This window comes from Melitaea cinxia, chromosome 27 (assembly GCF_905220565.1).
Source record: "Melitaea cinxia chromosome 27, ilMelCinx1.1, whole genome shotgun sequence".
In the NCBI taxonomy this organism is placed as follows: Eukaryota; Metazoa; Arthropoda; class Insecta; order Lepidoptera; family Nymphalidae; genus Melitaea; species Melitaea cinxia.
Window position 1 is genome coordinate 2,898,523 of NC_059420.1, and position 22,336 is coordinate 2,920,858.

Consider the following 22,336-nt stretch of genomic DNA (forward strand, 5'->3'; position numbering starts at 1 on the left):
TTAGTCAAATTATAGATCGTAATATAATATCTAATAATTAATTCGTTTGCACAAAAAATAATTATTAAAAGAGTCTAGGTTAAGCTACTAGTAGAATACAACAAGTTTACCGTGCCAAGCCAGAGCCAAGATTGCCTTAGCCGCGGTTGCTCCGAACTTTTTATACACGTATGAATTAATCGAGTAATAGAACGAGTGAGGAGTAGGTGATAATCGAAGGTGTGCTAGGTGGCGTGATCGGTGCGTCTGTTATTTATAAATCTCTTGCTAACTACAAGGTGTCGACATAGACAAATCTTTTTCTATTTATACTATTAGTGTAGTTTAGTATTACTATTTTTTTTAATACCACAAAAGTTTATGGTCCTGATGATAAGTGATTATGATAGCCTATGAAAGCTTGCAACATTAGGATTACAAGGGCGTTGCCGGCCTAACCACAGGAACACATAACAAACACTACTTGAGGTTAATTTTTTTCTTGTCTTCATCTACAGATATACAAAATTCTCGAACACAAACTCATCAAACCAAACGGTACCGGGACCGGTCATACTCAAAGCATTCGAACATTTACAAGAATTAGAAATAATAAAGCCAGTAAAAAACACCGACTCCATATACAATATAGATATAACAACCGGTCGGGTACAGAAAGATTATAAGTTATTTACTTTAGCGGTTCCGGTTGAAGATATAAAGGAAGCAGTAAAAAGGGTTTAAGGCTCTGCCGACTGAAATCAATCATTGGTTCAATAATTCTTTTTTTAATTTTTGTTTGGTTTTTGTTTTTTTTTTGTGAGTACACTGTCAAAAAAGTTAAGGGTGTATAGAGAAATAGATGAGTGAGTGATAGCAAATAGAAAGAGAAAATATGAAGAGTAGATAGTGAATGTACTGAGAAAGTGGACACAAGGAATACTATTTCGCGAGTTTTTGAGTAATTAATCCTTTAACCGGCTACACCGTAATATTACAAGTACATTTAGCTAATTGTAAATAATTTTATGGTTTTACCAAAACAGAAAAAATGTCAATTTTCAAGGGTGAAATATCGATTCACTGAATCGATCGATCATATCGATTTATTTGGTCTGAGAAATCGATTCATCGATTTATCGATTTCAGATCGCCGTGCCTATTTCAAACTCCTCCGTCCCATACTTATATACTCTTTGCTCCGTCCGCGCAATTTTCGTTAAAAGGGGTACAAACTACAAAGTTTTTGCTTTACTTATTAATATATAGATAGATAATTAGTTGTAAGTATAAAAATGACAATTGTTTATATTTTAATTTATTTTATATTATGTTAATTGCCTACGCGAGACATACCTATATCCTTGATGCCTATATCACAACTACGGTCGTATATAAGACCGTGATCACAACCCATTCAAGTTATCGTCATAAAATTAATCAAGATAACAAAATATGACCTTTGTACAATTATTATCCTTACTCAATAGTTAGTTTTTGTAATATTTTCCTACAGTTATAAATAGTTAGAATATTAATGACTAAAAGATGACAAGTGAGATACCTGAATTTTTTGTTCAAGCAAAATGGGGTAAAATCGCTTGTAAGTCAACTTTCTTTATAATCTATCACATTTTAAATTGTCACATGTATTTTGATTGTAAGCATTGTTTTGTTTTTAATTTTATACGTGTACCTTTTGTGAGATAACTTCGCTTGAATCAAATTATTATAAAATTTTACTTCGTCATTGGTTTCTTTATCTTTCACAGTGTAAGTTGATACTTTACATAAATTGAATTGAAATAATGTGTTTCAATAATTAATTACCTGCTTGTCCTTGTTCTCATATAGTTATAAATATTAAATAGATATTTCAATATATATTTTTTTTTCAAGGTATATCATGTGGAAATCCAAAAAATTCACCGATACTTTTGATTCATGGTTATATGGACACAGCAGCGACCTTCATTACTATTTTAAAACATTTACCTAAAAAATATTACTATGTTGCATTGGATTTGCCAGGTAAGTTAAACTAGTAAAACTTATATATAATACCTATGTATATTTAGTAGAAAAAAAAATGTAGCTATATCAGTCAGCTGTTACCTATAACACACATATTAAGTTATTTTAGGAACAGATTATCATAAGTCTAAGTTAAAGATATTAAAAAAAAATATATATCAGAAACATGATTGTGTGTTCAGTATTCATTACTTGTATTTTGTTTATAAAAATCTTATTAATGCAAGTACATTTTTATCATCATCATCAATCTCAATTAACAAAGACAGAAAAAATAACAGAAAAAGAAAAATTAAACAGACAAATATAAATATGCAACACTTTAGTCTATATAAAAATTAAAGATTTAGTCATAAACAAAAATTATTTATTAATTTAATTTCATTATAAGTAAAAAAGTTTCATGCCCAGTGAAGTTGACACTGGTCGGCTTATTGCAAATAAATGTTAAATAAATGAAAAAGAAATTGACTGACTAAACTTTTTTTTTTAATATATAACTCGGTTGGCAAACAAGCATATGGCTCACCTGATTGTAAGCGATTACCGTATTTTATAGACGTTTGCAACACTAGAAACATCGTAAGCATGACCCTATCCCCTATTCCTGCCAGGAACTGATATAAATACTCATTGGTATGTAGTTAATATTTATACAAAATGATATGTTACATAATCATTTCATATAATCAAGTTAATTTTTTTTTTGTTGTCTATAATTTTTTTTCCAGGCCATGGCCATTCCGATCCTTTCCCCATGGGACCCATCATAACCCAAGCTCATCAGGTGTACGCCATACACCAAGTTATTGAACATTTGAAATGGGACAAGTTTATGTGTATGACGCACTCCGTTGGATTTATTTTAGGTAATATCTTTTATAATCAATAATCTATATTAATATTATAAAGCTGAACAGTTTGTTTTTTGCACTTGTCTCAGAAATGACTGGTTCGATTTGAAAAATTCTTTTTGTGGATACTCCATTTATCGACGACAAGTATAGGCTATATAATATTTAAGTATATACGTTTTTTCATTAATTAACGCAGGTGAAATCGCGCGACAAAGATAGTTAAAACAAAATTACTTTGTTAATTTACTTTTTAGTTCTACAAGAATCTTATATACTAAAATTATTTAAAACAGGACATCCATTATATTTGTTTTTCTTTCTTCTTCTTCTTTAAAGACTGGCTCCATCAGCTTTTCGCCGATGATTTTGCCAATGAAAAGTGCTGAAAGTGTATTAAAGTCCGGAGACAGGGTCCATTTTTGACAGTACAATAGTGGGTTAAGCCCATGTTTTTTATTATTATTTTGTGGAGAAAATAAAAAACATTGTTAATAACCTATTTTAAATAAATTTTGTAATGAAAATAACCATGTTAATTTAAAATCTTATATAGAGAACACAATCATGTTTCTGAGGTTCATGGCATTTAAATGACTTCAAAAAAATTGGAATTCTCACAATTCAATTGAATTTTTTTGTTTATTTTAATCTCCATAAGTTGTAAAAACTGATGCTTGTCATGTAATCCTATTTAAATTTGAGCGACAACTGAAAAGTGGATTATAATTTATAACTACAGAGCTAATAATGCCTATTTAATTGAATTTGACTACGTTTATGATGTTCTCATTTTATTAATTGATAATGGAAATTGAATTTGGGTTCGGTTTGTGTATAATATGTCGAGCTTTTTGTGATATTTTGAAATAATCTTTAATACAAATTAATCTAATATTTAAAATTCTCGTGTCATGGTGTTTGAAACATTGAACTCCTCCGAAACGGCTCGACCGATTTTAATAAAATTTTGTGGGCATATCGGGTAGGTCTGAGAAACGGCCAACATCTATTTTACATACCCCTAAGTTATAAGGGGGGGGGGGGGATTAAGCGGGTTAATAAGATATATGGCAAAGCAATGTTTGTGGGGTCAGCTAGTAGTAATAAAAAAAATTTATAGTAATTTTTTGGTAACATATGCGCTATTTTTTGTAAATTGATTTAAATAATACCGTTTCACTTGTTGAATGCTTAATGCTTTTTTTATACAACTAGGTCTGCCAATAAGTGTACGGCTCACCTGATGGTAAGCGATTACCATAGGGCTGAGCGTAAAGACGCCTGCTGCAGAACAGGAGTTCTGGTCACCTTACTCACAACAGGAACACTGCTTGAAAGCAGTATTATTTAGCTGTACTACTAGGTCTACCAATAAGGGTATGGCTCACCTGATGGTAAGTGATTACCATAGAGCTAGGCCTATGAGACGCCTGCTACACCAGAAACATCGCAAGCGCGTTGGCAGAACAGAAGTTCTGGTGACCTTACTTACAATAGGAACACAACACTGCTGTACCTTATGTAATCCAATTAATCAAATCATTAACAACAATAAGGGTAACTTGCCCTGTAACAAAAAATAACCCCAGTTTGTATTACATTAAGTTTATATTGTGTCATTTTTCTTCCAGGAGTATTATATAATAACCTCTACCCTGATAAAATAACAAAAATGGTGAGTTTCGACCCCGTGCCCCCAATATCAACGTACTTAGCCCCGTACTATATCCTAAACATGTGGTATGAACACAGCTATGAAGAATTTTATAAGAATTATTCGAGGTGAGAATGTTTGATAACAATTTTTAATAATTTTTTCGCCTACTTCCTCCTTGGTGATATGTGATGCGGTTTTATACTACCCCTTCCATACCCAAAAATCATGTGTTTTTTGTACAAACAAAATTGAAATTTTCAGAATATTAAATTTAAATAATTCCTGTAATTTGATTGATAAATTTCTAGACAGGCATGAAGGTTGCGGGGTATTTGCATAGACCTCCCTTGTGGTATTTTGTGATATTTTCCCAAACCTCCCCCTCCCTGGAGCCTCACGTGATTAATGAACGACCCCTAATAGATAACAGCTGACGGATGTAGCTACATACTTATATACCTTTTGATAAATATAATTATAAATTCACCAGACTAGAGCTCCTGGGGGGAATTGGGGATAGGGTTGGCAACGCGTTTGCAATGCTTCTGGTGTTGCAGACGTCTATAAGCTACGGTAATCGCTTATCATCAGGTGAGCTGGACGCTTTTTGTCGACCTAGATAAATGAAAAAAAAATTTAAAAATGCATATCATATGCCCAGACTCCGGAGCGGTATCGAATCTTCAACCTCAGGAGCAGAAAACAGGGTCAATGTACAAAAAAAAACATTTCCCTTTGTTAAACTATGCTCAAGGCTAGCAGTACTTAGCATCTGGTATGATGCTGGTGCAAACAATTTTAACTGAGGTGCAACAGGAAATATCCCACTCAAAATCTGGAGTAGCGCGATTGGGGATGTACCTCTACCTTGCAGAAGATTACAGTTAAAGGATACTAATTTCAGATAGTGTTGTGTTCCTGTGGTGAGTAAGGTAGGGAGCTGCTGGACAGGGTTGAGGGTAGGGTCGGCAATACGCAGTTGTTTTGCAGGCGTTTATAAGCTATGGTAACCGCTTACCATCAAGTGGACCGTATGCTTGTATGTCATTTTTGTAATATAAAAAAAAGAAATATATTTCAGATGGAAAATGGAAAAGGAAAGAGATTACACCTATGAACAAGCAATTAATCTTATAATGAAGAACAGGAAAGTGAACGAAGAACAGGCTGCCATATTGCTGTCCAGAACATTGATACCTGTAGGCGATAATAAATACAGGTGAGGCAGTAATTCCTGTTGGTCAGAACAAGCAACTGGCTTTCAAACTTGTCAATCAATTCCAATTTTATTTTTATGGGAGTTTGTGATAAAATACGATTCTTCTCAAACTTATTTGGGATACCAGCCCCTGCAATATGTTTGCATTATGTCCCCTGAGTCGACTGTGTGTCTTTTTTTAACCCACTCAAAAAAGAGGAGGCTCAACTCCACTGCGTTTTTTTTATATGTGCTGCCTCGTAATTTTGTACTCGTTACCAATTTTGAACATCTGACAAGTAGTTTTTAGTTAGTTATAAATAATGTATATTCACGCGTTGACGCAACGGTTACAGCCATGGATTGTATCTGTTGCGCTAGCGGTTGCGGGTTCGATCTCTGCACATGACACACATTTGTATTGGCCATACAGGTGTTTGCCGTGGTTTGGGTGTTTGTGCAGTCCTTGTGGGTCTCCCCACCGTGCCTCGGAAAGCACGCTAAGCCGTCGGTCCCGGCTGTTATCATGTACACCTGATAGCGATCGTTACTCATATTAGGGAATATATCCGCCAACCCGCATTGGCGCAGCGTGGTGGATTAAGCTCTGATCCTTCTCCTACACGGGGAAAGAGGCTTATGCCCAGTAGTGGGATTAATTTACAGGCTGAAGCGTAATGTATATTGTGCTCTGCATGTTGATCAAGTTGAAATTAGTTTTTTTTTTGTTTGAGAACGAACCATTTTTGCTATTTGGTTAATCGGTTCTGTGCACTGTTGTATTTTTAATGGAAATTTTTAATAGCTTGCATTTTAAAACAGTGCTATATTTTTTTCCTACTTAAGGCTACAAAAATTATGTTGTCAATGATGGGTGTGTATATTGAGAGTCAAAAAGTCTGTCAATGTCTTTAACCTGTGTCACTGGTGATGGGCGGATTATTTCCCCACCATGAGTAGTTCATTGCTATCAGATTTATATGATACACTGGGTCAGCTAGTATTATATTAATATTTCTATGTGTACAATATGTTACAGATTATCGTGGGATCCAGTAATGAAGAAATTAACAGCAGTTCCGATGACGGAAGACACGTTTATTAAGATAGTTACAGTAAACGCACCACCCATGCTCGTAATATCGGCTTCACATGATTCGACCGTGGAGTTTTTTAAACGAAAAGGCGCTAAAATCATGCAGAAAATCCAAGAAACAATGAAAAACCTCACGAGAATTACCATTGACGGACCCCACGACCTCCATATTGTTAAACCTGAGGAGTTTATCGATAAAATTATCGCATTTTTCGACAGTCCTGTCAAAACAATAGCGAAATTATAGTTTTATTTTAATGACTAGCCCGCTAGTGCAGTTCCGAAGGTATTGTGTAGTGTCTTGAGTCTGACCGTATGTGTAATATATATCAATATTTAAAGGGTTAAATAATACAATTATCATTGTTTTAATTCGTTTTATTATAATGAGCATATGTACAGACTGAAGTAAAAAAATTACACCTCAAAGAAATAGGTGGTACTCAACTGGATTTTAAGTATTTTCTGTTACTATAGGAAAGCCAATCGCAGTAGGTCTTAAGATTAAGACCAGATGAATAAAAAAAAAAAAAACTAACCTAAACAATATAACTTCAAAATTTGACCGTTTATCGGGCATAATTTCGTTACAAAATTAATTCGACAGGTCTTAATCTAAAGACATTGACAGATTACCTGAAATATATATTTCTAAATATTGCGCGAATTTTGTAAATGAATAGTTTTGAGAGTTGTGTTGAAGTTTGGGTTGGGTGGTTATATAGTGAGGAACGGGGTAAATTATTTGCTAATATTTTAAGAATAACTTATTTTAGTTTTGTAATTTCGTGTTTAATGGCCTTGAACTTAACTAATAAAATAGTAATTTTGTAAAGTTTCGTATTGCCTTTGAAAAGGTTATTAATATATTTTTCATTAAATATTTCAAAACTGTATTTCAAAATGAACTTAATATGAAAATATAGAAGAAAAACATCCTTTTTAGATAAGCTCTTGTGATTTTTCGCGGTAGGCTTATCATTAAGTATGTGTTTTTGTAATTTTGAACAAATAAACTAAAAATAACGTTTAGGACGCAAATCTAGGATAAATTTAAAGGCAGTGGTTCTCAAATTTTTCTGTCATTCCTCCAAAGTAATAAATCGAGATGTGGGGTTTTGGGGATATTATTTTTTGTTTTATTATTAATAAAACTTGTCTGCCTGTCAAGTTTCCCTTGGTTATGCATGGTGGTACTAATGTATTATAGTATTTAATAATTTATTTTTGTTATGTTGTACGGTAAAATTCGTAAGAATTAATTCGTTACAATATTGTTATTAATAACTATTGTTTTAATATTGTATATTTTTTTAAAATAAATTAATATAATATTTTGGAGTTTTTAATAAAGTATAATTTAATGGAAATGAAGAGAACAAATAATGCAAGAAGAAGAAGTGTTACAACAAACAAGAAACAATTGAAGTTTTATTTAAAAAGCTTTGCACCCTCAACATAAAAAAAAAACGTTTACTTTTGAGTCTCAAATAAGTTACAGCTTAACTTACAATGCTTCTCAATCATTTAAATAAAAAGGTGATATTACGTAACCCTAAGTCACATCGATTCCGGATAAAACGACGACTGACGTAAAACTGTATCTAACAGATAAAAAGTTTACGATATATTTTTTTTTCAATATCGTATTCACAATTTATCGATCAGATGATTCTATTCGCCTTTTCTTAAACTATACCTAAGTTGTACGTAATTAGGTTAAACAAGTCCTATTGGCCTGTTTTACTGTAAATTTATCAGGAACCGGTGATACAGGCTGTTAGGATGCAAATTTTTTCTTCAAAAACAAAGTAACTTTTCTATCGCTACGGCTATAAAATATTACATATAAGCCTTAACAGTACTTACGAAGTAACTAAAAGACAATAATTACAAATCTATGTCATAGATGGCGTCAGCAGTATCAATAACTAGCGACATCAATTAGTACTGTAATAAACTACAGATTTAAATTAATTTTAATGCATAGATGGGTGTTTTCTCGTTTAAGACGCAAGATTTTGAAATAATTTTATTATGCTACAAAATCATTACGATAGCCTAAAAAGTAGAGCATAATAATTGATACTTTTAAATGTAAATAATTCATTTAATAAAAAATATTTTTAATCTGTTTTTTCAGCAAAATTCACAATTACTAGCGCGCTAAAGTCTTGTTGATAAATTAAAATTTTAAAATACTATGTATAGCTATATAACGCTTACTTTAACTATTTAAATTATTTTACAATGAATTCGATATTGTAGATAAAAAAAAACTTATTTAGAGAACCAGTTCAATACATTTGTAGGTACTAAACTTAGAAGATAAAATAATAGTTTCATCGCTATAACATAGATGACGCTAGTAGTGCGTATAATTAGCGACATCTCTCGGCACAAATATTACATGGTGATGTTTTAATTTTAATTTAATTTATTATCTACACGTCTGTCGGGTCGTCCGTTCTGTGCCTCTGCATCAAGGCTAGTCTTTGCTGTGTGACTTCGAGGTGATGTTTCCGCCATTTTATACGTCTGTTCTGGAACCAGACCTTTACCTGGACAAATAAAATGTTTTTTTGAGAAGATGATCTTATTTCAGACCATAACAAATTGAATCTTATACCCAGTTATCTTCAAATTTAAACTTACACCAGATATGTATATACTAAACAATTGTAAACTTTTGCCGATGATTGGAACCAATGTAAACAATTTAATTCCTAAAAAATAATTTTAAGTTTGTCTCTACTGATCAATATGTTATCTCTTGGAGCTAAAAGCATTGTGACTGCACACTGCGCCAATCTAGTCAAGAGTAGTGGGCTAGTTCCATTGGATATAGTCTAATAAAGACTCCGTCCTAGATTGTCACTTAATTTTTTTTTTCATTTAATTAATCGGATTAGACAAAAAGATGCAGTTTTCTAACTCAATTAATATTCCACGTTTTTTACACCCTGGCAAGTTTCAAATTGGTCCTGATAAGTACCTGAGCCTCAGTCAATTGCAACGCATGCGCGAGGTACAACCTCTCGGGGCCGACCATGTATTGCTGCCGCTCGAACTCAGCTTCCAGCCTCTCCAGCTGTTCTGGTGTAAATATTGTTCGTATGCGCTTACTTCTGCCTGAACTGTAATCAATTTATTAATTTGGATTAATGGCCAAATTAGCAATAATGCCAAAGTCACGTAAATTGAAGTGAGACATAGGTGTAGACGAAAAACAAAAATAGCAGATATAAATATAAGATTAGAATTTTTAGGTAATAGCTGTACCTTTAGCGCGTAGCTACGCTTTTTTTTGGTCGTACTAAATCAGAAACCTTTGTGGGCACAACACCATAACCTATGTACCAGTAGATTGTAACTTGGAAAGACACAAGTTTAAAACTCCCATCTAATCGCGTGTGCCAGAACAAACAAACAGAAAGTCAAAAAAAAAAAAAAAAATTAAAGATAGTTCCTTTGTCTTCTAAAAGTTTTCTTTCATCAACACTTCCAAGTAAAATTAGTTTTTGCTAAATATCTTTCGTGTACAGACAAGTCAGTTACAAATTTATTATTTGTACATGGGTGTGTCTTCATGAGTATTTACCAATTAACACCGTAGAGTAGAGAAATCTTCTCATTAATTATCATTTATTTGACTATTGACATCGGCCATATCACTATTTCCATATCCTTTATAGAAAAAGGCTGATCAAATGATGGGCTTACTGGCTAGTAGAATGCAATAAATAAAATATTTACCTATTAGAACATGTGACTGAATGTGTCCGGGGCTTCAACTGACCCACTTGTGGTCTGAGTTCGGGCCTAGGACTATCTGCAAGGTAAAAAATAAATTAATAATAAGTCTAGAAATTCGACACCTTCCCCTTGGAAGACGCCATTTCGTTTAAAATTTTTTGTTAATATAGAAATAGTTTTATTATTTTTATTACATAGAAAGCCAACACAATGTCCAATAAATATAAAAAATAATAAAACGGCTCACACTCAACCCTAACAATATTACAGTGTTTTCATACATTGATATGATATTTTAGAGATTGTCCAAAAAAATAATATAAAGGCTCTTAGTTTTTGTTGAAACGCAGAATGTAAAAACTTTGAACGTATGATTCATCTTAAGCTGGTATTTATACTTATTAAGCACAGCGCTTGATAAAAAGCCTGTCTATTCTATTGTCTATAATTGTGCCTCACAGTTAGTTATATGTTAAAATTTCGGCTAATCTTCACTAATTTAATGCATGCTTGGAAATGTTGTAATTTATACGTGCCACCACTGTTTCAAATAGATTCTTTGACTTGTTATTTTTTTGATTACAAAGTTCTAAGAGGAGATCGGACTATAGATGGTCCTAGGCAGTAAGTAGTACGTCAGTGTAATCGTTAGTAAAAAATATAATATCACAATAAAATGGGAGGTCATTAATATATATTAAAAATAGAAAATGACGCAGAATTGACCCCTGTGGAATACCCATTTTTGAACATACATTAATCTAGAAGTCTGTTCCACTTTTTGAGGCTATAAAACAAATATATAAATTTGTATAAACGTATTTATATTTGCTTTATGAAACGAGTTTAGTTCGCAAATTCTGCTTCTTAATCGTTTTGACGATGATGATGAGTACGAACGACGAGAAGAACTCTACAATAAAAATGAGATTATATACACTACGTGACAGCGCTCTGTTAGATCACACATTTTGAATATCTGTTTTAAACAAACTTCTTCATTTACTAATTGATAGTTTAATTAAACTAAGAAAATATAATTTGAATAGAATCGTTAAGAAACCGTTGCGTAAAGAAATTAGGAAGATATTAAAATAACCTAAGTTTTAGTACAATGAATGTTACGAGTATATACTACACCGTTGCTGAATGTTTGCTATTCAGCATTGTTCTATGTTAATCGCCAGTATAACAATCTGCAAATAGTATGAAAAAGAAATGAGGACTAAAATCGTTTGAAATGTCGTTCACTTTCGGTGATTCTGAGAGTGACTTTTTACATCCCTTTTAGCTGTTTATACAAGACAGTTTTCTTATATAACTAGGTCCGCAAACAAGCGTACGGCTCACCGGATGGTAAGCAATTACCGTAGCTTATAGACGCCTGCAACACCAGAAGCATCGCAACCGCTTTGCTGACTCCATCCCCAATCCCTCCCAGGAGCTCTGGTTACCTTACTCACCAGCAGGAACAATACTGCAAACAGTACTATTTAGCTGTGACCTTCTGTAAGGTCGAGGTACTTCCCCAGTCGGGCTGCTCCATATTTTGAGCAGGAAATTTCCTTCTGTGCCCTACCTCAGTTATTATTAGAAATCTATTTATTTATTTATTTATTAAGAAAACCAACAGCGTTTCAGTTAATACATACTATAACCAAATTACAAAAAAAAAAAAAAATAATAATAGAAAAAGAAATTTTGTGAAAATTAGTAAAACCAGATAATGGCATTTACGACGTAGTTTCTTTGGTCGATTATCCCGCTGTTCGTTCACATGATATATGATGATATTTAGAATAAAGCTGTTTACGATAATACTTATATATAAAATTCTCGTGTCACAATGTTAGTTACAATACTCCGCCGAAACAGCTACACAGATTTTTAAAAAAATTTCTGTGCATATTGGGTAGGTCTGAGAATCGGCCAACATCTATTTTTCATACCCCTTAGTTATAAGGGGGGGATTAAGGGGGTTAATAACATATATGGCAAAACAACGTTTGCGGGGTTAGCTAGCATATTACACACGATCATTGTTGTCAAGGTGTAAACTAACGCTATATACACTTGAGTGAAAACTTCTTTTGATGCACCGTACACACATTTTTTCCTAGGTAGTAAGATAGGTCGTCACGCTCTGAGGTGAAAGGTTCGATCGGGTGAACTCGGGACCGCCGAGTGTACCCGAGCGAGAAAGATACGGTCAGCTGCTCTTTGCTTTTGTGTCGCTGTGTTTAGTATTCACATTCACAATGAGGTTTCAGCTTCTGCCGTGCGCTCTTAAGCTATGTATTCATTAGCAACATTTGACGTAAACATGCATCTCAACATGTCGAGCGACGACGCGGAACTTTCTTAAGTAATTTCTAAACCACCAACGTTTTCTTCTCTTTTTTCATGCGATGATATTATAACAAAGGCAGCTGAGACCAACACTAGCTCCTCAGGTGACATGTTGGTGACTGAACATCCATTACACAGTCAACGTTGCTAAGCAAAAGTTCCGCGTCGTCGCTCGACATGTTGAGATGCATGTTGAGCGTCATGTGTTGCGCGTCAAATGTTGCTAATGAATACATAGCTTTAAGCACACACTCTATTTTTTATTTATGAGTACCGAGTAGCGTTTTATTTTGTCTAATATACCTTTATCCCATACATTTACTTATGACCAAACTATCTAGCCCGTTGGCACAATTTGTAGTGGCCCCGCTTTCTGCTCTGGGTGTTGTGGGCTCGATTCCCACCCCGTGTATATTAATCAAAAAAATAAAATAAACTAGCTGTATCAGTTGGCTGTTACGTATATCTTAGGGACAGACGTTTTTACTAGCTGTGCCTGCGACTTTACATGTTCAACGTGATTCTTTAAATACGCATAACTTTTTATTTATGAACCGATTGACATGAAATAAACACTAAATGTTAAACTAAGCTTGCTACAATATATTAGTAATAATTGTGTTTGCTGGCAAATGAAAAAAACCGACTTCAATTACATCGACCAAGTAATAGAACATAAGTAGACAAAAAAAAAAAATAATAACAAACGCACTAGTCGTCACAACGATTTTCGAGGGTTTCCCTCGATTTCTCTGGGATCCCATCATCAGATCCTGGTATCCGTATCATCGTACCACACTTGGGATATCTCGTTCCCAAAAAAAAGAATTATCAAAATCGGTTCATAAGCGGCGAAGTTATCCCCGAACATACATAAACATAATTATATATACGGTCGAATTGAGTAACCTCCTCCTTTTTTGAAGTCGGTTAAAAAATCACATCTAAATCGGATAAGCCGTTTCTCAGAATAGCATGCACAAACGCAAAGATAAACAGACAAAGAGACAAAAATTCTAACAATAATTGTTTTGGATTCTATTTGCGTTGGTAATATATTTACTCATATAGCTCTCATTACAGGCAGCGAAACTGAGGTAGGGCACAGCAGGAATTTCCTGCTCAAAATATGGAGCAGCCCGACTGGGAAAGTACCTCGACCTTACAGAAGACCACAGCTAAATAATACTGTTTTCAAGCAGTATTGTGTTCCTGTTGGTGAATAAGGTGACCAGAGCTCCTGGGGGGATTGGGGATTGGGTCGGCAACGCGCTTTCGATGGTTCTGGTATTGTAGGTGTCTATAAGCTACGGTAATCTCTTACCATCATGTGGGCCATACGCTCGTTTGCCGACCTGGTGATATAAAAAAAAAAGCGATCGGTTACGTTTTTATTATTGTTGTGACATGAGGTTTTTATATATTATATAGATTTATCTTCAACAACATAATTTACGTTTTTAAAGAAAGAAAAAAAAAATGTAAATTTTCTCTTCTTTTTTGAAAATCGATTAAAGGTGATTCATGTCACTTGTATTTTTAATAAATGTCTTATAACCATTAATAAAATCGTTATCAACTTTAATAAAACTTAAAGCATTATAATAAAGGGGGTTGTTTTAACCCCTGTCATTATAAACCAACCTCGTTCACTAAACAAAATTAATTAAAATACCGTCGCTTATTGGATCGACGGTTAAATATTATTATTGTTATGTTACAAAGTTAGATGAAATGGCTCCGTGAATATTTAATGTCATAATGGGATCGTGTATTGACATCCGAGCTAGCACTGTGGGTTCTGACCGTCAACTTAACTTCAATATTTTATGCATTAAGATAATTATAAATATTTAATAAGTACTATTGATGTCTGGTTACGGCAGTAAGAATATAGCCACCCATTCTCTTCACGTGGGTGTCGTAGTGAGTACTAAGGGATAACACAGTTCCACTACCACCTTGAAACCTAAAAAGCCGACCAAGGGCGGGATAACCATCCAACTGCTAGCTTTGAAATACACAGGCCGAAGACGGGCAGCAACGTCTTCGGTGCGACAAAGCCAGCCCTGCGGTCACCAACCTGCCTGCCAGGCGTGGTGATTATGACAAAACATACGAGTTCACGCTATTTTTGGCACGAAATTGTGGAGGCCTATGTCCAGCAATGGACTGTATCAGGCTGAAGTGATGAATAAATACTAAAAACGCAACTTCTTGTCAAACGCAGTGTGGGACGTCCTCCGGCCCGCTGGACCGACGATCTACGTAAGATTGCCGGTGTAGGCTGGATGAGGTTTCCATCTCTCGCTCAATATCTGGTACGCACTTGGGGAGGCCTATTTTCAGCAGTAGACTGCAATAGGCTGAAATGACTGGCTGACTGAGTACTAAATATTTGAAAATTTTGTTAATTTTTTTGATTGTACTGAACGAAACTATTATCTGTTTGCAACCTCAACATGATGTGCAAAGTGACCCCACTCAGAGCCGAGCGTTTAATATCAGCGCCGATACCTATATCAGGTTTCAGGTTTATGGGATTATAGGATTTTATTAAGCGACAGCGCCAATGGCTATTTTTTGAGTAATCTTAGATACCGCGTATTTATTTGACTATGTGTTCGTTCATCTACGTTGTATTACTTGTCGACGTAATTGAAGTCGGTATTTTTTTTCGTTTCCGCGCAAACACAATTGTGTTTATTTCTGTTTTTTTTTTTTGTTTCCACGCTATCTTGTATACTGTCTAATTGTATTGACCTTGTCTATAATAAACGTATTATTATTATGATTAAAAACATTGTTTGTCCACCAGTCTGACTGTAAAAGCGTGGTGAAGAAAGTTTTAGATTCAATTATACTAATTTGTCATTAAAATACTAACCACAGTATCTATATAGTAGTAGTATATATCTAACCGACAAACATCTAATGAGTAAGTTATGTGTTTAACATGTAACTGTAATAATTGTGTTTGCTCTCAACCAAATAAAACGGCTTCTAATTACCTCCAACAGTTGGTCACTTTTTAACCCCCTACTCTATCTGGCTTTAGACTACCCCCTATCCATACACATAAATTACATGTTTTTTCGATGCAGCAAGCAACATCCCACTTCTGGGCATAGGTCTCTTTCATGATGTAGGAGAAGGATCGGAGCTTAATACACCACACTGCTCCAATGCGGGTTAGCGGATATATTTCCTACTACGAGTAACGATCGCCATCAGGTGTACATGATGAGAACCGGGACCAACAGTTTAACGTGCTCTTCAGGGCACGGTGGTGAGACCCACAAGGACAGATATCCAGATCGGAAAGACATAATTTGTAAACATACAAATATCCATACCGAGCGGGAATCAAACCCACATACCGTCAGTGTTGACACGGCGCACACCCAACTACACCAGAGCGCTTGGTTATGTGCGAGCGTGTATTTTTGGTACAAATTTCCAGAATATTATCTAAAAATTCAGGTACAATCTGAGAAAATATAGGAATATTTGACATTTTATTATAATATATCTATAATATAAAAATGAGTCGCTGAATGTGTTGCTAAGCGCAAAACTCGAGAACGGTTGGACCGATTTCGCTAATTCTTTTTTTTAAATATTCCTTGAAGTACGAGGATGGTTCTTACGGAGAGAAAATTCTAAAAAAAAAAAAAAATTCTGAAAAAGTCTAAAAACAACACTTTTCTTTACTCCCATACAAAAGATTTGTGATAATACTTAAAAGTCACTGTTAGGCGATACGAAGTTCGCCGGGTCAGCTAGTAATATATAAAAATGAGTCGCTGAATGTGTTGCTAAGCGCAAAACTTGAGAACGGTTGGACCGATTTCGCTAATTTTTTTTTTAAATATTCCTTGAAGTACGAGGATGGTTCTTACGGAGAGAAAAATTCTAAAAAAAAAAAATTAAATTTCCTGAAAAAGTCTAAAAACAACACTTTTTTATACTCCCATACAAAAGATTTGTGATAATACTTAAAAGTCAATTTGAACTTTAATACCATACGATAAAGTTTGTGTTAGGCGATACGAAGTTCGCCGGGTCAGCTAGTATAATATATTTGTAAGATTGATATCTTATTCTGTTTGATGTACGTTTATTATACAACACCTACTTATGTCTTTTCTCTCTCTTAATCCTAACACTAAGGTAAGGTTGCCTGAAAGATATCACTACCGAGCGATAAGGCCGCCTCATTGTGTATTATTCTTAATACATTACAATTCTGTATTAAATTACTCTATGTGGTGTACAATAAAGAAAATAAATAAAATAAATAAATAAACAAAAATTGTAAAAAGCATTAAGCATTGTGATAGCAATATCGGGACAGCCATTAACAGGGTTCTGGTTGGTTGTTTGTTTTGTTTAGCTTCCCTCTTTCATTGTGATATTTCGAGATTTTTTTCCGATCCACTCCCCCCCGTTCGTGGTCCGTGTAACTATTGGACGATCCTTTATTAGGGATAACTCAAAAAATAGTAATCAGATCTTGCTCAAATTTAAATGAGACCACATAACAAACGTCAGCTTACGAACACAATAATTGTGTTTGCTCGCAAACTAAAAAAAAACAACTTCAATTGCATCGACATACAACGTAAGTTGACGAAAAAAAAACGCACTAGTCGTCACTACGATTTTCAAGGGTACCCCTAAATATCTCTGGAACTCCATCATCAGATCCTGGTTTTCTTATCATGGTATCTTGAGATATCTCCTTTTCAACAAAAAAATAATTATCAAAATCGGTTCATAAACGACGATGTTATCCCCGAACATACATAAAAATAATTGTAATTGCTCGCAAACGAAAAAAAAAACCGACTTTAATTACATCGACACAATACGTAGATCGACGAAAAAATAGTCAATTAACTACGCGTTATCAAAGATTACTAAAAATTAGTTATCAGATCTCGATAAAATTTAAAAAGGAGCAACCGCGGAGATAAGGACGCTGCCAGCTGATACGGAGGTTTTACTGGTTTTTTTTTAAATATTTTTCGAGAAATAGTTAATATTAAAAAAAAAATTAAAGGTTGGCAAACAAGCATACGGTAGGTACGCCGGATGGTAGCCTATACGACTCTGTATTTTATGCAAGATATTACTGATTTTGCACGAAAACATAGCTTACATATAATTTTCTAAAGAGTACGCAGTTACTCTTTTTAGGTTTCTTGCAGTTCTTCTCTGCAGAATCTACATTCCGAATCGGTGCTAGCTTCACTTTTAAAAATAATAATCACTTAAAAAATTTAATTTGTAAAATGAAAATTCGATGATGCTTTTGAGGCCTATTTGAATAAAATTATTTTTTATTTAGCCTCAGGATTTAGCATCTTTCATCAACAGAATTTCAAGCCTGTTGGTGACCCTGACTCTGACTCTTCTCAGGAGTTCTGGACACCCTTCTTACCACTGGAACACAACATTCTTGAGAGCAGTATTCAAAAAATCATGTCATATCCAAAGTTGTAATGTAGCCATATCAATGTCTGGCGCGAGCTTGGGGAGGCCTAAGTCTAGCAGTGGACTGCAATAGGCTGGACTAACTGAGTGACTCCACAGTAAGTAGTTTTGGTTGGTTGTTTAAATTTTTATCTTTGTTATTAATCGAGAACAAAGTTTTACACGCATAAAAAAATATGAAAGCTATCAGCAGATTTCGCATGTGTTCAAAAAAGGGGATGAAAAGATTTTTTTTTAAATAAATTAATGATAATTTCATTTGCTCGCAAACGAAAAAAACCGACTTCAATTACATCGACAAGTAATACAACGTAGGGAGACGAAAATATAGTGAAGTGAATACGCGTTATCAAAGTAATCTTTGTACTTCTTGGTTTGTGGCTGTTGCGCTGGCGGCTGCAGGTTCGATTCCCGCACATAACAAACATTAGTATTGGCCATGCAGATGTTTGTCGTGGTCTGGGTGTTTGTGCAGTCTTTGTGGGTCTCACTATCATGCCTCGGAGAGCACGTTAAGCCGTCGGTCCCAGTTGTTATCACGTACACCTAATAGCGATCGTGACTCATAGTAGGAAGTATGTTCGCCAACCCGCATTGTAGCAGCGTGGTGGATTAAGCTCTGATCCTTCTCTTACATGGGGAAAGAGATCTATGCCTAGCAGTGGGATATTATAGGCTGAAGCTAATATGTGTAAATAGTAAGAAATTAAAAAGAATATATAATATAGCTATAGCAATTCTTTAAAAGTACACAAGCTGTCAGGCCTTGCTGAAAGGCGAGACTGTAACGATGCAATTTATCTATTTAAGATTCTGAATAATATGGTTGATGCCCCTTTTCTGCTTTCTAATATCTACTTCCGCATTCCTCGCAGGCAAGAAAGAAGTGTCCGCAAAAAGGATTTGTTTACAATACCTAAAAGTAGGGCACGCTACACCGCCAATAGTTTCATACGACGTACATGTAAATTGTATAATGATAGATTAAGTGATATAGATATGTTTGGTATGAGTAAAAAAAATCTTTAAAAGAGATCTTATTACAGCATTGAATGAATAAAATATTATCTTCTTTTAAAAATGTAACAATCTAGCTGTACAAGTTTCATATTTTAATTTTTTTTATTTTGTATGGTAATTCAGGGAACTATAGGTTTAAAATTATTATCATAAATGTATTTTTATTACATTGTATGCAACTGTTTGTTCCTAAATAAAAGAAGAAAAAAAAAAAGAATAAACTTAGGTAGTCGGAAAAATACTGAAATACATATAACTAAGGAAAACTCAAATACAAGGTTACCTACACCTTGAACCTCGCTTAATTTAAATGGGACCACTCAATAAGCAACAACTTTCAAATACAAAAACATACAGTCTAATTGTAAGCTCCTAATTTTTCTAACCGACTTGCAAAAAAGGAGAAGGTTCTCAATTCAATTGTTTTTTTAAGTAAGTAAGTAATTTTTCTTGACGATTCTTTTCTGCTGAATCTATGTTCTGAATTCGTAGCTTCAGATTAAAACTACTTAATCAATTTATTGAAAAATAATACAATTATAATTTGAAAATCACGATTCAAAGGGTCTTTTGGAGCCTTTTTGAACAGAATAATTTTTGATTTTGTTTTTCTATATTTATTATATACGTAATAAGTAAAGGTGAATTTTTAAACGCCTACCTTGCCGCAACACCGCCGGGACACCCATGGACCTGCAGAAGCCATCGTTTAACCTCTGCATATCGTGTCCAGCGTACAAATAGTTCTGCAACTGCCTCTGATTCTGTTGCAGCCTCTCTTGAACGCTCAAATTTATCACATCCTCCTCTGAATTAGTCAAACCCAAAATGGCGGCGATCGTAAACGATTTCCCGGCTAAATTAGTCGATTTTCCGGTCAAATCAACGCCGAAAGCCGACTGACTGCTGTCTTCCTCTTCCAGAGTCGACGTTGGCGATGTCGGCGAAACGTCGACTGCAAAACGGTCGCCGTCTGCGAAATTTTCGGCGAATTTCTCTTCATCTATATTCAATCTTTCGATATTCTGCTGGTAGCTTATAATGTCCGATAAGTTTGGGTACACAGCGTTCTGTCTTTGCTCCATCATCTTTCAATTCACTTTGTACACCATACACTTAGACATAATTGACACTTCACGAGAAAAATTGATTTTTTTTTCGTTATTTTATAAACTAATTCCGTTGCGAGTAATTATCATGTCTCTATTAAGGGTTAATTTTAAATATTAAGACGGGTGTGCGAACTGGTGTCTCCGGAACGATTGCGTTGTGGTTTATGATTAAAAAATTTTAAAATTGGTCCCCGGGGCGGGGCCAGACGTGGCACGATCGGTTTGGCGGGAAAAAAATGACATCGCATAAAGCGGTCAATTGAGGGTAGTTGATGGGGTGCGTGTGGGGGGATGAGGGATGAGGGACGCGATTGGAGGTTGATGCGCATGCGTGGGCGAGGCGTGGCCAGATTTAGTGGGTGTGGTCTTACTTTGATTTGCGGTCGGCAAAGCCTTTGATTGTTACAGGGATGGATTTGGTTTTGTAATTTCTTAATTGAATTTCGAAAATAAATTTTTTATTATTCTTTTTCTAATATGTGGACACAATCAGAATTAGATCCTTACTTAAATAACAAAAAATTAGGATGAGCCATCAGGTGACCTATTTGTATAATAAAAGCAATAATGTATATATATGTAATGTAATATAAAGAAATAATGTCATGTAAGATCTCTAAATATACTTTTATTTAATCTGTTGTTTGAATACACATACTACAGTTCTCATTGTAGGTTAAAAATTATAAAAACACACATAATATACGGATAAAAATACATGGCACTAATATCTTAGAAAGTAAACATATAATAGATTAGGTTAGCCTTAAATAATGGAGTAGAAGTCTGGCCTTTTCGCCGAGGCCAGCCTATCGCTGGAGGGATCCTGTTGCCTGCAGATCCAGGACCCTCCAATTAAAGCGGCTGAAGGCTCCCGCAGGGATTTGGTCGGTATTGAACCCCCAAGTGCTGAAGCCGACATACGGTCTAGGAATGCTTACTACCCGGGCGTCCTGGATATCACCCGTAAATGGGTTCCCTGCGATACAAAAAAAAGGTTAGCCTTTAAATTTATAATTAATATATCATTATTTAATTGAAATATGTAATAAATGAGTTCGTTGAAATATGAAAATTAATAATTAATGTAATATAATATACTCGTATGCATATAGGCAGCAAATAAAATAATATTTAAGATAGGACCCCAGCACTACATATCTTGCTAAAGCTGCTAAAAGCTGGATCAGTACGACTGGGGAGATACCTCCAACCTTACAGAGGAAAGAGGTCGAGGAAAGAGGAGAGGAAAGAGGTTAAGGTTGGCTACAAACATTTAATGTTCCTGCTATTGACGTCTGCTGAGTTCGACTAAGGGTAAGTAGTATGTATAATTTATCAAAAAATATATATTTAGTTATAACAGTCAGCTGTTATCAATATAACACAAGCATTAATTTGCTTACGACCAAGACGAACGTGTGTATACTATAATTATGTTATAAGATATTATTTATTTATTTATTTATTTGTCGATAAGTCAGCCTTTATGCGTAATCGTCTGTATGTAAAATATATTATATATCTCTGTCTATATATTTAAAGTAAATTATATTTATAATTTACATATTTACACTTTTATTTTTTTCTAAGTCCGTCCCTGTATAGCTACGGAGCTACGCCGTAGCATGAAACAATTTAATATCATAATCCGATACAGTTACGGAGCTACGATGCTATGGACGGTGTAATGTTATGTTGATGCCATATTGCATGGATGTGGCATCATAAAACTAAATGTAGAATCCATTGATTTAATTCGACTGGATTTGTTTTCAG

The 22,336-nt window shown here is 34.5% G+C and overlaps 2 protein-coding genes across 2 annotated transcripts; one reads left to right on the forward strand and one right to left on the reverse strand.

The window, feature by feature from the left end:
* The first annotated feature begins 1,400 nt into the window (after window positions 1-1,400).
* On the forward strand, window positions 1,401-7,158 carry LOC123666846 (serine hydrolase-like protein). The gene is made up of 6 exons (XM_045600869.1): window positions 1,401-1,582; window positions 1,879-2,010; window positions 2,745-2,882; window positions 4,502-4,652; window positions 5,609-5,746; window positions 6,765-7,158. The coding sequence occupies exons 1-6, from the start codon at window positions 1,528-1,530 to the stop codon at window positions 7,066-7,068; spliced, it is 918 nt and encodes a 305-aa protein (XP_045456825.1). The 5' UTR covers window positions 1,401-1,527; the 3' UTR covers window positions 7,069-7,158.
* Window positions 7,159-9,265: 2,107 nt separating this feature from the next.
* On the reverse strand, window positions 9,266-20,533 carry LOC123667274 (homeobox protein Hox-A4). Its single transcript, XM_045601232.1, has 4 exons — window positions 20,107-20,533; window positions 10,578-10,653; window positions 9,817-9,958; window positions 9,266-9,382 (listed from the first exon to the last, which is right to left on the reverse strand). The coding sequence occupies exons 1-4, from the start codon at window positions 20,531-20,533 to the stop codon at window positions 9,266-9,268; spliced, it is 762 nt and encodes a 253-aa protein (XP_045457188.1).
* Window positions 20,534-22,336: the final 1,803 nt, after the last annotated feature.